This window comes from Schistocerca gregaria, chromosome 4, assembly GCF_023897955.1.
Source record: "Schistocerca gregaria isolate iqSchGreg1 chromosome 4, iqSchGreg1.2, whole genome shotgun sequence".
Taxonomy (NCBI): Eukaryota; Metazoa; Arthropoda; class Insecta; order Orthoptera; family Acrididae; genus Schistocerca; species Schistocerca gregaria.
The window spans coordinates 219762710-219776876 of NC_064923.1; the positions used below are offsets into that span (position 1 = coordinate 219762710).

General features: G+C 37.7%; 1 protein-coding gene across 1 annotated transcript in view; it reads right to left on the minus strand.

Annotated features, from left to right (window-relative positions):
* Positions 1-5170: 5170 nt before the first annotated feature.
* The window catches only part of LOC126268127 (saccharopine dehydrogenase-like oxidoreductase), a 77581-nt gene continuing 68584 nt past the window's right edge, over positions 5171-14167 (minus strand). The window contains exons 8-10 of the mRNA XM_049973657.1: positions 13748-13915; positions 10150-10244; positions 5171-5474 (exon numbers count right to left, since the gene is read on the minus strand). Of these exons, the coding sequence (XP_049829614.1) occupies positions 5369-5474; positions 10150-10244; positions 13748-13915 (369 nt within the window). The 3' untranslated portion in view covers positions 5171-5368. The remainder of the gene's footprint in view (positions 5475-10149; positions 10245-13747; positions 13916-14167) is intronic.

The window sequence follows — 14167 nt, forward strand, 5'->3', positions numbered from 1 at the left end:
AATAGACATTCTGAAGGCGTTCTATTCTTTGGCTTCAGGGACTGGTTTAAGCACGAAGTGCTAAACGTGTGGTTTTATTTTGTTGGTTTATTTTTACAGTTGGCATCTCACTGTTGAGTGGTGCTACGTGTGTCACTGCAAATAGAGAGAGAGAGAGAGAGAGAGAGAGAGAGAGAGAGAGAGAGAGAGAGAGAGAGAGAGAGAGAGAGAAGCTACTCATTTAGAGATTCCGGCCATCTTGTGGTTGATTTCCAAGAGACTGTTTGTCAGCTTTATTTTCCTGCTGTAGAGCAGATGTTCAGTCTGCTTGAGCCTCTCCATTAGCATCAGAATGCCAGTCAAAACTAATGGCTTTGCTCTGCACAGTTTCCCCATGAGCATATTAAGGAATGTGCCATTCCTCCCCATCCTACAGCAGGAGTATAGTCCAACACTGGCCTGGTGAAAGCCAGGCAGATCATAAAGCCATCCTGTGGAAGCAGTGTTATCTGCATGTTGAGGATGGGGTAAAAGATGTTAAGACATCCCATCTCTCTTTCCCAGACAATGTGCTGCTGGAACTCCTCCCATCTCTCTCTCTCTCTCTCTCTCTCTCTCTCTCTCTCTCTCTCTCTCTCTCACTCTGAGAAAAATTGGAGGTGGTCACCAGGAGTCTTAGCTGGGACCTTGACGCTACTAGCCAAAAATGCTAGTCACTTGGTAATGTGGTCCAACTTTCCTCTTCCTGCTGTGAAATTAGAAGACTTGTTGGCTTGAATCACACCAAAAATGTGTGATGACTATGGTGAGAAGGAGAATTTTGATGGCAAAGAAACTGAAAATACAATGCAATGAATCAGTACTGTCACTCACATCAGTAGACAACAAATCAACGGACACAGCCGCAGAAGATAGCAATATCGTTGGAAAAGGTAGTTTTAGAGATACTGCTAATGAAGCACTGTAAGCAGCCAAGGTGAGAGACTGTATATCATTTCTGTTCTTGGTATTAACAGGAACATCACTCAGTAGTGCATACGTGGTTGCAAGTGACAGAGTTCCAATTTTAAAAGTACTAGATTGTACACTGTTGCTACCTACCCTCCTTGCATTTCAGGTCTAAACATGGGCGGTGCTGCCACAGTCTGCTTTGTAGGGTAATAGGTTTGAGGATGAAATAAGGACCTTCTTCTTCTTCTTCTTCTTCTTCTTCTTCTGTCCAAACAATGATTTGATGCAGCTCTCCAAAGTACTCTTTCCGGTGCAAGTGTCTTCATCTGTGAATAAATACTGCAACCCACATCTATTTGAACCTACTTGGTATACTCTTCTTGGCATCACTCTGCAATCTTTATTGCTCACACTTCCCTCCAATATTAAACTGGTGATTCCTTGAGGTCTCAGAATGTGTCCTATCAACCAGTTCCTTTACATTAGTCATGTTGTGGCACATATTCTTTTCCTCCCCAATCCTATTCAGTACCTCCTCATTAATTATGTGATCTACCAATCTAATCTTCAACTTTCCTCTGTAACACCACATTACAAAAGCTTCTAATCTCTTCTTGTCTGAACTGCTTATCATCCACTTTTCACTTCCATACACAAGGCTACACTCCAGACAAATGCCTTCAGAAACAACCTCTTAATACTTAAATTTATATTATACGCAGACAAATTTCTATTCTTCAGAAACATTTTTCTTGCCACTGCCATCCTACATTTTATATCTGCTGTATTTTGGCTATCACGAGTTACTTAACTGTCCAAAAAAAACTACTACTACTTTTAGTGTCTCATTTTCTAAACTAATTCCTTCAGCATCACCTGATATCATTTGACTGCATTCCATCTCCTTGTTTTGCTTTTGTTAATGTTCATCTTTCAAGACACTATCCATTCCGTTCAACTGCTCTTCCAAGTCCATTGCTGTTTCTGCCAGAATTTCAATGTCATCAGCAAACTTCAAATCTTTATTTCTTCTCCCTGAGCTTTAATTCCTTCTCCAATTTCTTCTTTAGTTTCCTTTTCTGTTTGCTCAATGTACATACTAAATAACATCAGTAATAGGCTATAACTGTGTACCCCCTTCTCAACCACTGCTTCCCTTTCACATCCCTAGACAGTCATAACTGCAGTCTGGTTTGTGTACAACCTTTCACTCCCTATATTGTACCCTTGCTACCTTCAGAATTCCAAGGAGTGTATTCCAGTTGACATTGTCAAACACTTTCCCAAAATCTATGCTATGAACATGGGTTTACCTTTCCTTAATCTATCTTTTAACACATGTCATAGAATTCGCAGGGACAGTACTGCCTTGGGTGTTCCTAAATTTCTCCACAATCCACACTGATCTTTCCCTAAGTCAGCTTCTATCTGCTTTTCCATTCTTTTATAGATAGTTCATATTAGGATTCTGCAACCATGACTAATTAAAGTGACAGTTTGTAAAACACAGGCCTGTCAGCACTTTTTTAAAAATGGAATTATTACATCCTCATTAACTTTCTGAGAGTATTTCCCATCTCATATCTTGCACACCAGGTGGAAAAGTTTTGTCATGGCTGGCTCTCCCTAGGATATCAGCAAGCCTGATGAAATGTTGTCTACTCCAAGGGCCTCGTTTCAGCTTACATCTTTCGGTGTTCTGCCAAATCCTTCTTGCAGTATAGTAGCTCCTATTTCCATCTTCTTCCTCTTATACATAGATAGTATTGCCTTCAAGTTCATTTCCTTTGTATATCCCTTCACATATTCTTTGCACCATTCAACTTCCCATTCTTTGCTTAGCACTGGTTGTCCATCAAGCTTTTGATATTCATACAGCTGCTTCTCTTTTCTCCAAAGGAATCTTCAATTTTCTTGTAGGTTGTATGTATCTGCTCCTAATTATAAGTGCTTCTATTGACTTACATATGTCCTCTAGCTATTCTTACTTAGACATTTTGCATTTTCTGTTAATCTAATTTTTTAGATATTTGTAATCCCTTACAACTGCTTCATTTTTATATTTTCCCCTTTCATCAAATAAATTCAGTATCTCCCATGATATTCAAGGATTTCTACTACATCTTTTCTTTTGTAAAATTTGATCCTCTGCTGCCTTCACCATTTTATCTCTCGAAACTACTCATTCGCCATACACTGTATTCCTTTCCCTTGTTTCAGTTAGTCATTGGCTCTTTTTGAAACTCTCAACAACCTCTTGTTTTTTCAACTTATCCAAGACCGATCTCCTTAATTTTCTACTGTTTGCAAATTCATCAGTTTTAATCTATGCTTCATAACCAACAAATTACAGTCAGAGTCCATATCTGCTTCTGAAATCTCTGTCTTATCATAATATAGTCAATCTGAAGTCTTCCTGTGTCTCCAGATCACTTCCATACACACAACATTTTTACATGCTTCTTAAATCAAGTGTTAACAATGATCACATTACACTCTGCACAAAATTCTTTCAGGTGGCTTCCTCTTTCATTCCCTTCCTCCAGTCCATGCCCTGCTACTATTTCTTCTCTTCCTAACAGATTCCAGTCACCAACCACAATTAAGTTTTCCTCTCCCTTATGTACCTTAATAATTTCCTTTATCCCACCATACAATCTTTTAGTATTATCATTATCTGCAGATCTAGTTGGCATACAACTTAAATCTACTTAAACCTTTAGAAATTTCTGATTTGAATGTACTCAATGTGATAGTCGCGGGAAGGATAATGTAGATGAATCTCGTTGCCTTTTTTCACGTCAGATCTTCAATTATTGGCCTGCAATACTGGCCACTAACACTGGGTAGCGAAGTAATAGTTATGTGAATTTTGGTCTGCCCTCAGTATTTTATATCACCAATCTCCAACGATATCTGAAGAGCATTCTCGTATCAATCACCAGAGAAGGTATTTGAAAACGGACTAGCACCCACCATAAACTAAGACATGAATTTTTGCAGCCTCAGAGGTCAATATTGGGATGTGTTTTATTTGGAACTGATGTATTTTCATTCTTCAAGTTTATGCCATATGGCCACTACAAATCATCATTAGTGATGCCTTGGACTAAAAGCAAATTCTGTTTCATCTCCAATCTTGTGTATGTAAGAGAGTCTGTTTTTGGACTCATCTCCCCACAAATCCATACATCAAGATTACCATGTGCTAAGTGTTTCTACTGCATTAAAAGCTTATGAAATGAGCTGGAGCCAATACGCACTGTGTGCAAACCTATGTAATTATGAACTACAATAGATCTGATTTTTCATTTCAGTACTGGGCAGCTCAAGGGAGCAGTCTGATATTGTACAAGTCAAAATTTCGCAATAGGAGTTTGAAGTATTTTCAACCTTTTTTCCATTTCAGACACTGTTAGCCACTTGACATCCACTGGTGGGAATTTACTTATTTTCCTGTCAGTCCAGTTGTCTTCCAATGCCCTGAATACAAAAAAGTCAACTCGTTCTACAAGTTCATTGTTAAGTTCTACTATTTCCATTATTGTGTGTCCATTACAAATTATTATAATCTTTCTGTAATTTATTTTTAGGTTTCTGTCAAACTTTTAGTATTAAGTTGTTCCATTTGTTGTTGAATTTTATTTATACTAAAGGCCAATTGTACGATATCATGAATGAAACTGTGTTCACCTATGACTGCATTTTATCTTCATTTTCACAGTTTAAGGACCTAAACACTTTCTCTAGAACATCTAAGAATGGTTTCAATGATAAACTATCTGTTTACTTGATTAAGTAACGAATTTAAAGTTGGTGATCATTTTAATGCGAAACCTGTACATTAAAAAGAGAAGTCTGCTGGGTCTATAGATTTTTACATACTGTCTCCTTTCTCATGGAGCATAATAATTACAACATTTTATGAATTCTGTTACTGTCTATCCAAATATTAAATATGTATCTTCAATAGGTACCTGATGACAAAACCACATATCAGCAAAGAGAAAGACATAACTTTCATGGCAGAGGTATAGTAAATTAGCATCCAGATATTTGCAGCACTTTAGTCACAATGATAAATTATACGCTAGATACTAGTGCTGCATGTATAAAAACATAGCAGTTGTGAAAGGGAACAGGACAATTCAAATCACAATATTTTGTCATATGTTCACATTTTACTGTGAGGCGACTCAACTGCTTAGAGCACTTAACTAGGAGAATAAAGTATTGACCATTTATCACAGAAATATTTATTAGTAGAGCTCAACTACAAGCAGTACAAAATATAAGAATTATCTATCTGAGTAAAATAGCTCTCAGCTTCCTTAGACAAAATGCTAAGCTTCTGCACCCTTCCTTGATGACAACATCCATAAAAAATTGATAAATGCATATAAATTCCAAACAAGAAGTTCTTATATATATAAGAACTTCACTTCTCTTCTGTTGAAGTTATTTCAAATGAGAGGCCATGTTTGTTCAGTTCTTCTATTAATGAAGTCTTTGCAAATGCAGCACCTGGAGTAAACACACCACCACTGAAACACAAAACCAGGTAATAAGAATAAATTAAACATATTTAGGTCTGTATCAACCATATGAGTAATAGTGTGATTTATAAGCAATGATAAGTCTGTGTTGCACATGCACATTATTAACACCCATGTTAAAATAGTCTGATGTATTTGGTTAAAAGATGTAAAAATTTTATTTTGAGGAAATATAAAAACTTAAAATATATTCTTTGCCAAAAATTACTCACTCACTTTCTTCCACACCATGGACAAAGTGCAAATATGGTCATTTTACTACCACTATTAAAAACACTGACAAGAAGAGGGGACAGAGTAAACTTTAGAAATGCACTGCTGACTGGCTGTTCACTAAAAACATTTATACGAGTCAGCCGATCTGACAACACATTAAAGTCTATTCTCTTATAATTTATGAAGGAGACTTGACTGTTCACAAAGCCTTCCAAGTTGCATGACATTTGTCTCTTCTACTCACCTACAAAAATAAGATGGCATGTGCTCTTGTATTGTGTCTCATCAATCAACAGCTCCGTAGCTGAATTTATCAACTGCTTATATATTAATTCAAATTGTGTTTCTTCCTACTGATGCACTGCTCAGCACTACAACAGTGAGATAATACTGCCAAGAAGACAGCATACTGGACCACAGAAATTTTCAGTTGCTGTTTGCTTCACTGTTACATCTGATAACTTGTTACTATGAATTACCCGAAACCCAGCAAAGTCATACACCATTCCCTGGCTTGTGTAGGCACAATAGGCTGCCATGGACACACTGGACTTGTTAATTAGCTATGTATATGCGCTGTATAGCTTTAATGGTAGTCAGAGTCTGGCCGAATGAATGAATGATCTGCTTTAGAACCCTCAAGATAGTATGCAGATTGGTTCAAACATAATAAATTCTTTGGCAAACATACTTGAAAACACATTTAGGAAAAATATTAGAGCATCCACATATTTGCACCAAGGCAATATTCACAGACAGGTCTAAGTGTAGTAGCAGCCCTCATTTAAAATCACGTAATATGTAGAGTTAAAAATGTACATGGAGCTGCTGCCAGGTGATTAATGGCAGTTATCCAGCCTTAGCACCGAGGGAGGATGTGGAGTTGATTGTGTATGCAGTAGTGGTCAAACTAATTCCTTCATAGTGGGTAGATTTTCTGGCAAATGCATAACACACACACACACACACACACACACACACACACACACACACACACACACACACTGAACTGACAGCAACTTGTTTTGCAGGGCAGTCACCAAAGAAACAACCAAATGCTCTCAATTCCATCTTTTTGTGCACTGTTGTCGTACTGCCTTCCTGTCACCTTAGGTGTCCATTGCAAGCCAGCAGCTGACTTCATTTGCAGTCAATAAAATAACTGTAATGATCATTTTCAATGTGGATTATTTTCTGTATGGCTTGTTAATGTGGTTGCCAAATGGAGAGTTCAGCAATCTGTTTATATTTTGTGTGGTCAGGTGCAAGAGCATGTGTCGTCTTTGTGGGAATATTTCAAAAGGGAAAGGCAATGGAATGCTTCTACTGCCCCTAACAATGATAGTGTAGTGAAATAAAGATGCCCTGAAGGTACACAAAAACAACCTATTGATGGTTAGTAAAGGAGAAAGAGTGCAGAACAGAATGAGGCAAGCTCATCTAAGATATGGACACTCAGTAATGAGGAATACGTAACAATGAGTTATGAACTCTGACACATTTCAGAAACATGCAGTTTTTCATTATGAAAAAATGGAACATTCACCCCTAAAATAACCGTATGTTACTGTTTGTGAGGTCAAATTATAAAATAGCAGGAAGACTTCTTTATTAGCAGTTGTGCAATCCCTTTGTTCCACATGCAAAGAAATTAAAGTTACAGAACTGTTATGTAATGAAGTGGTGTCTCTGCAAGAAGACATAATAAAAGTATCCACTAATGACATTGTGTTGTAAGATGAAACATGGAATAATGCCAGTCATTCTATCAGAATGTACTTTGGTTTAAGGAACAAGGTGCAAACATGTTGAATAATCAGGATCTCTGTCAGATGTTCACGATTATTGAACATGTCGACAGATCACCGGGAAAGCCTCAGGTATTACAAGGTGCTAACATTATTACACACTATAACTACATCTGGATCTTTACGAAAGTGTCTTCTTGTTTACAAGTCAAAGAAATCAAGTAACTAATCAAAGAGATGAATTACTAGAGCTTTCTTAATTGGTTTAAAGGACACTTAATAGAAAACAAACATGCCACCTGTATCTATTATGGATAATGCCCATTTCATTCAGTTATTAAAGATTAGTCACCAACAATGACAACAAAAAAGGTGACACGTGACTGGTTAATATGTCACCATTTGGGTTAATGTATCACAATTTGCATGTTAAGGGTGATGTGGAGGAGGCAGAACTCTTGGAACTTGTGAAACAAAACAAGCCGCAGTTTCCACGATACATTGTTGATGACTTGACAAAAGTTTAGTAAGAGTGTTGTCTGGCATCCCCCATTCACTGCTGTTTAATAACACTGAAAGAAAATCATGCATTGGCGGCAACAATATAAAAACTTTACTGTAGCAGGTGTTCTCTGGCTGCTAAGAGAAGCATTAATGAATGAACTCTGAACAAAGTGGCACACAACCTCTACCATTAATTCATTTATTGTGCTAGCAGTCAGTTTCCGTTAAACATTTTAACTGAAAGAATGTTTTTCAACGACACACATCTTGCTGTCTGTGCATGTATGTTTTGTTATGTAAGCTACTGTGAACAGTTTACTCTCTTTTAATGTGATTAGCTCCATAGTACCATGAATGATACAGATCCATTCAAACACACCTTCTGTACAGAACACACAACTTAAAATGTGGAATATAATGATTATTGTAACAGACACTGCACACAGAGTTGCTTTAGACGTATACAGATATCAGAAACATTGTAAGACTTATTTAAATTAGGGGTGTTTCTTAAAGTGATAAGGCTAGTGTCGTCATGCCAAAGTAACCTCAATATTGCATGTTGTCAAGGAGTTTATAAAGATGTTCAGAATAAAACTGTAGCTGCAACAGCTATTGCTACCACAAGCAAACTACAGGTGGCAAATAGTGAAACAACACAACCATAATTATCCTCCCAACCTTGTACAAAAACAAATCACCCATGCCTTATCTTTCCAGTCCCCCACCATCTCACAAAGTCCCACCGTCAAGCCACAGAGGAGCATTCCCCTCGTAACTCTGTACCACCCAGGACTGGAGCAACTGAATTACATTCTCCGCCACCATTTCAACTACCTCTCATTGTGCCCTGAAATGGGAATGTCCTGCCCACTACCCTTCTGACCCACCCCTCCGTCCCCCACAGTGGTATTCTGCCATCTACCAAACCTACACAATATCTTTGTTAGTCCCTACACAACATCCGGTTTCAGTGAAGACAAATTTAACTACCTGATTCGAAATAAAAGTCTTCAAAAGAAGTTAAATTATTAGCTTCCAGGTCGACTGAGAAAATGTCTGTTACTGAGTGTGAAAAATCATAATTATCACAACAGAGAAAAAGATTAATTTCTTGCCATTCTTCGCATAAGAAAACAAATTTGTTTTGTCTAAGAATGTGCAAGGAGTGCTAATGAAACTGGGTGTAAGGAAACATACAACAACATAGACTCAAGTGTATACGTTTACATAATGAGAGCCCAACCTATAAAAGTCTATCCAAGTTGGGTACTCGGTACGCATGAAAAATCAGGCTATAGTAACCATACCCTGCACAAAATCTCATGCTGTGATCAAAACTGGATCATTTCACCTTGGCCGGTCAACATCGACATTGGACTGTTGAAAACTGGAAATACGTTGCCTCGCCGAACGAGTCTCGTTTCAAACTGTATCAAGTGGATGGCCGTGTATGCGTATGGAGACAACTTCATGAACCCATGTGCCCTGCATGTCAGCAGGGGAGTGTTCAAGTTGGTTGAGGCTCTGTAATTGTGTGGGGTATGTAGAATGGAAGTGATATGAGACCTCTGATATGTCTAGATATGACTGACAGGTGGCACAAACATAAGCATCCTGCCCGATCACCTGACATAAGCATCCTGCCCGATCACCTGCATCCATTCATGTCTATTATGCGTTCCCACGAACTTGGGCAATTCCAGCCGTACAATGCGACACCCCACACATGCAGAATTGCTACAGAATGGCTCCTAAATCACTTCTGAGAAGCAAGTGATCATACACGTCTGAGATGGGGAGTAGCTAGAAAGTAGCCAGAAAGTTGCAATATTGTAAAATTGACTTTTATTACATCACAGGAAGATATTGCAATTATGGTCACAGAACACACAAATAACAGAACTGGACTTAGATATCTTTTGAGCTACTTAAATGTGAAACTTAGTTGCTATTTATGACGTGATAAATAAAGTTAGTTTCCAAAATTTCAAAATGTTGCTATCTTTTCTTTAAAAGAAATGTGACCTACAATTGTTATCCATAAATTTTATCACATTTTATCAGAAACAGAATCCAAAACTGAAAAAAAAATCACTTTTCCTCAGAAAACAAAAAAAACAATTTTTCTGTTACACGTCATTAATTACAAAGGGAATGTAATGTTTCAAAACCTTCAAGAGTAAAAAACTTACCTGAAAGGCATTTTGTCATGTTCTTTAATAATAGTTACTGCTGAGAGAATAAGTGCAGTACACGTGGCTCCATAACCTGGATTTTGCCCTTTAATCTGGAAAGACACAGCATTCAGTATAAACAATACCAGTATTCAATGATTATTAATGGTTTAAAAAAACATTTCTTGAAATTTTGCATGCACGCTGTAACAACTTATATGGCAGTCTTTGTTAGTGTGTATGCCAACAAGCAGAATTAAAATTCTTATTTTGATCAATTTTATCAATGTTGTGGCTCCCAAAGACAATATCTCCATCATTTAAAAAGTCTCTCTTCCATTCTACATATTAATATCAAAACACAATCATCAAGTATCAGTCAAAGAGCCTGTACCACAATCGTGAGCAGAGGGCCAGCCCGCTGGCTGCAGCTGAAATAGATTACCACAGTCTCTGATGAAGCAAGCCTGTGATGTTGCATGGGCTGAGCAATGCTGTAAGCACTAGTGTGCTATGGGCTCAGAAAAGTTGCGCAAAGAGATGCAATGCACAGGTCACATTGCACTGAGGGAGCCCATGACAGCACTGCATGGAATGGGCAGTGCTGCAAAGAGATGCAATGCACAGGTCACAGCTGCACTGAGGGAGCCCATGACATCACTGCATGGAATGGGCAGTGCTGTGCACAAACACTGGTGTGCTACAACATAAGTGTTCGTGGTGGCAAGCTACGGTCTATGAGCAGAGAGGACAACAGTGCTTAATAGAGTAGTGCGAGTTTTCAATTTTTTCTTTTCAAAGACGATTAGTGCACAAACTAAACGTGGTTTGAAAAGTAAGGAAAGGGAAGTAAAAGAAAAATTAATCAGTCATGAATATAGAGGCGCACAGCCTGAAACAAATCTTAGAACTTCAGTCTTGATGGTATTTAACACTATAGCAGCCTGAGCAGCCAGAGGTAATGATCATATTTGTGTGAAATATTCTTGCTTGCCTGGATTCGTGTGTGCTTTTCTTTTCTGATGAAGGCTTGGGCCAAAAGCCTAATGTGCAACAGTCTCTTCGTTGTGCAAATTTGCAACTCAATGTATCATCTTTATGGTGAGCATCAATATATCCTTTCCATAACTGTTGCTCTATTCGTAATCCATCCAATGTGCTGACAACTTAATGCAACATATTTCTGACCTTTAGCAAGGTGTAAAACAGCTTGGTTCACTGTACATCCTTAAGTTTTGGAGTGCCTGAAACTGTACTGATTGTGGCTTGATTAAATGAATTCAATGTCTGCCAAAGTACATACGAACAGATGGAATGTTGGTGTCATACATAAAGGCCAAACACTTTCACTGACAGTGCCCACTGCACCACTCACAGCTCCTTATTTCCTGTTAATATCTGAGCAAAGCACAACTCTCAATCCACTGAAAATTTCCGACTTCTTTTGTACTCGTCCAGTCTCACTGATAACACGACACAATGTTGTCCAAGTTTACATTGTCAGTATTTCTTTTTGTATTCACTAGCACATCCTGAGCACACATTTCTGAAGTTCACACTCCTTGCCCTCGATATTGTTCAATGTCAGCTTTGTTATTTACAACAACCTGTGCTCGAGTAGGATGTGTGTGGATTACTCTATCCAAATTAAAATCAGTACAAGCCTTTGTCACCACTGTTGACATCAATAGATCCAATTGCTGGGGTCTTCAACTTACTGACACACAGCATTCAGAAGATGGCAAATGTTGTGTCGCCTTTTCGCCTTCTTTCATTCATTATGGTTAATTGTGGTTAGGTTTGGTGTTGAATTAACAAATCTATTGTGACACATGTAGACTTCCACTTTTTATTCAATGACCAGTACTATGATCTCACAGGCTGAGTTGCGATGGGAAGCCAATTGTCACCTATTATTGCCTATTTGTTTATGGAAAACTTTGAGAATATTACATTTCCTTTGAAACCGTATTTAGTAAAGCTGGCTGAAAATTTGACCGCTTTGATGTATGGAATGATATGTTGAAACAAACGTCATCCTGGTTCAGTTAGTACTGCAATTTCATCAGAAATATCACCTAATACACTTCAGATGCAACATAACTCTTTGAACTCTTCAAGTGTTTATTCCATCAATGGCAAACAAGCAAATTGTAGTGGCAGGTTTCAGTGTTAAGTATTACTTTGGTGCAGTCAAACAATATTTCACTACCTGATTAGGGAAACTTTTTTTTTCTTGCATACAGCAAAGCTCTTGTCACAAAACCTGTTTGTGGTTGAGTGAAAATCTGGCTCACCAGCTTCCCGTTGAGCATACACCTTACGTTGATTTCATAGTTTTGGTCACATTCCTGACTTGTACGTCTAGCTATTAATTCAGAGTGTCTCAATATACCTGATTCCAGCTAAGATATAGGTGCTTCAGTAGTCTCAGTTGGTCTTGTTTGAGCATGACGAAGTGCATCACTAGAAAGCCAAGAAATTTCCTTTAGCTAACCCACACCATTTGGCTAATCTTGGGGATTAATTTGCTTTTGGTTCTTGCTCAAGATTCCCTTGTTGCCCTTGCTTCTTCTCTAGATGAAGCTTGCATGAGGTGCCTTCTCCTCAACCATCAAAAAATGGTCCCTAATGCACTATTAATATTATTATTTTATTGTGACCAGTAATTGACAAGGATTGGGAATGACTCAAAGAACTAGCAGAGACAGACAGACAGACAGGCCACGGGCTGTCAACAGCAGTTAGCAGAGTGGGAACAGGAGGAGAACAGGACAACAACAAGAGGAAAATAGACAATGGGGATGGCACAACAGAATAACAATGTTCAAACGAGTGATTCAAGAGCAAAAACCTAATACACAGAGAATGTCTGGAATGCATTCCGATACTACCCACACAGCAAGCCAGTCCTGCAGGGCAATGTTACCAATCTTTTACATCTCCCACCTCTCCCCTACAGGAACTAAATGGATCAGACAGGCAATCAAGTGATTTGATATTGCACTGTTATCCAGTTCTGAGCTAAGTTTCAAGTATCATGTCTCTAGCTCATCAGGAAACTAGTTTAAAATTAATTGCAAAGTTTGTACTGAACACAGACAAGAAATCAAATAAAAATGTATTAAAAATGATTTTTCCGTAATAGGCAGTTTTTCTATAATATTTATTTTGCATAATACAATATAAGTTGAAGATACTTTTATTTAAAACTGAGTGGTGCTGTGTACATAATACCATAGAATTAACCACAACAAACCTGTGATTTATTTGCAAAATGTATTACCAGAACAAAATAAATAAATAAATAAATAAAACAAAAAAGTTTTTAGGCAGTTATTGATTAAATCTTAACAGAATTCTATCCTTTGCAAACAAATATTAAAATGAAAATGGTTATCATATTTGTATACTAAAAACAAAGATATAGAACATTCATATGACAATAAAAAGACAGGATATAGACATTTTAAAGAATAAATGTTGTGTGTGTGTGTGTGTGTGTGTGTGTGTGTGTGTGTGTGTGTGTGTGTGTGTGTGTGTGTGTGTGCGCGCGCGAGTGCAAGTTTCTGTCAGAACTTTCCTTATTATAAAGAGCAGTGCTGCATTACTGTACCTGGGCAGTTACTTTCTTATTCATAGGCGTTGCATGTTGATCTGTTGGCTCCGATAATTTTTCCTTCCAGCCTTCAGCAAAAAGTGTAAATTTGAAATGAGTATTTTTCATCATCTCTTCAGTTGGGCCTTCATGACTTACAAAACCACATGAAAATACCTTTGGGTACTATAAACAAAATAAAAACACTGAGTTTAAATGTAGTTGTGTGAAATAACTACTTTAGAAGAGTAAATAATGTGATAATATTATCAGTAATCAAAAATCCTGAGCACAGAACATACATTTTTGATAAAATGAAATTTCACAGCAGTGACAAAAAATTTTCACTAACATTGCACCCTGACATTGTGTTTTTTTGTGCGTATGTAATTTTTGCTTGCTTCAAGATATTACTACAGACTGTTCTCCCCTCACTTT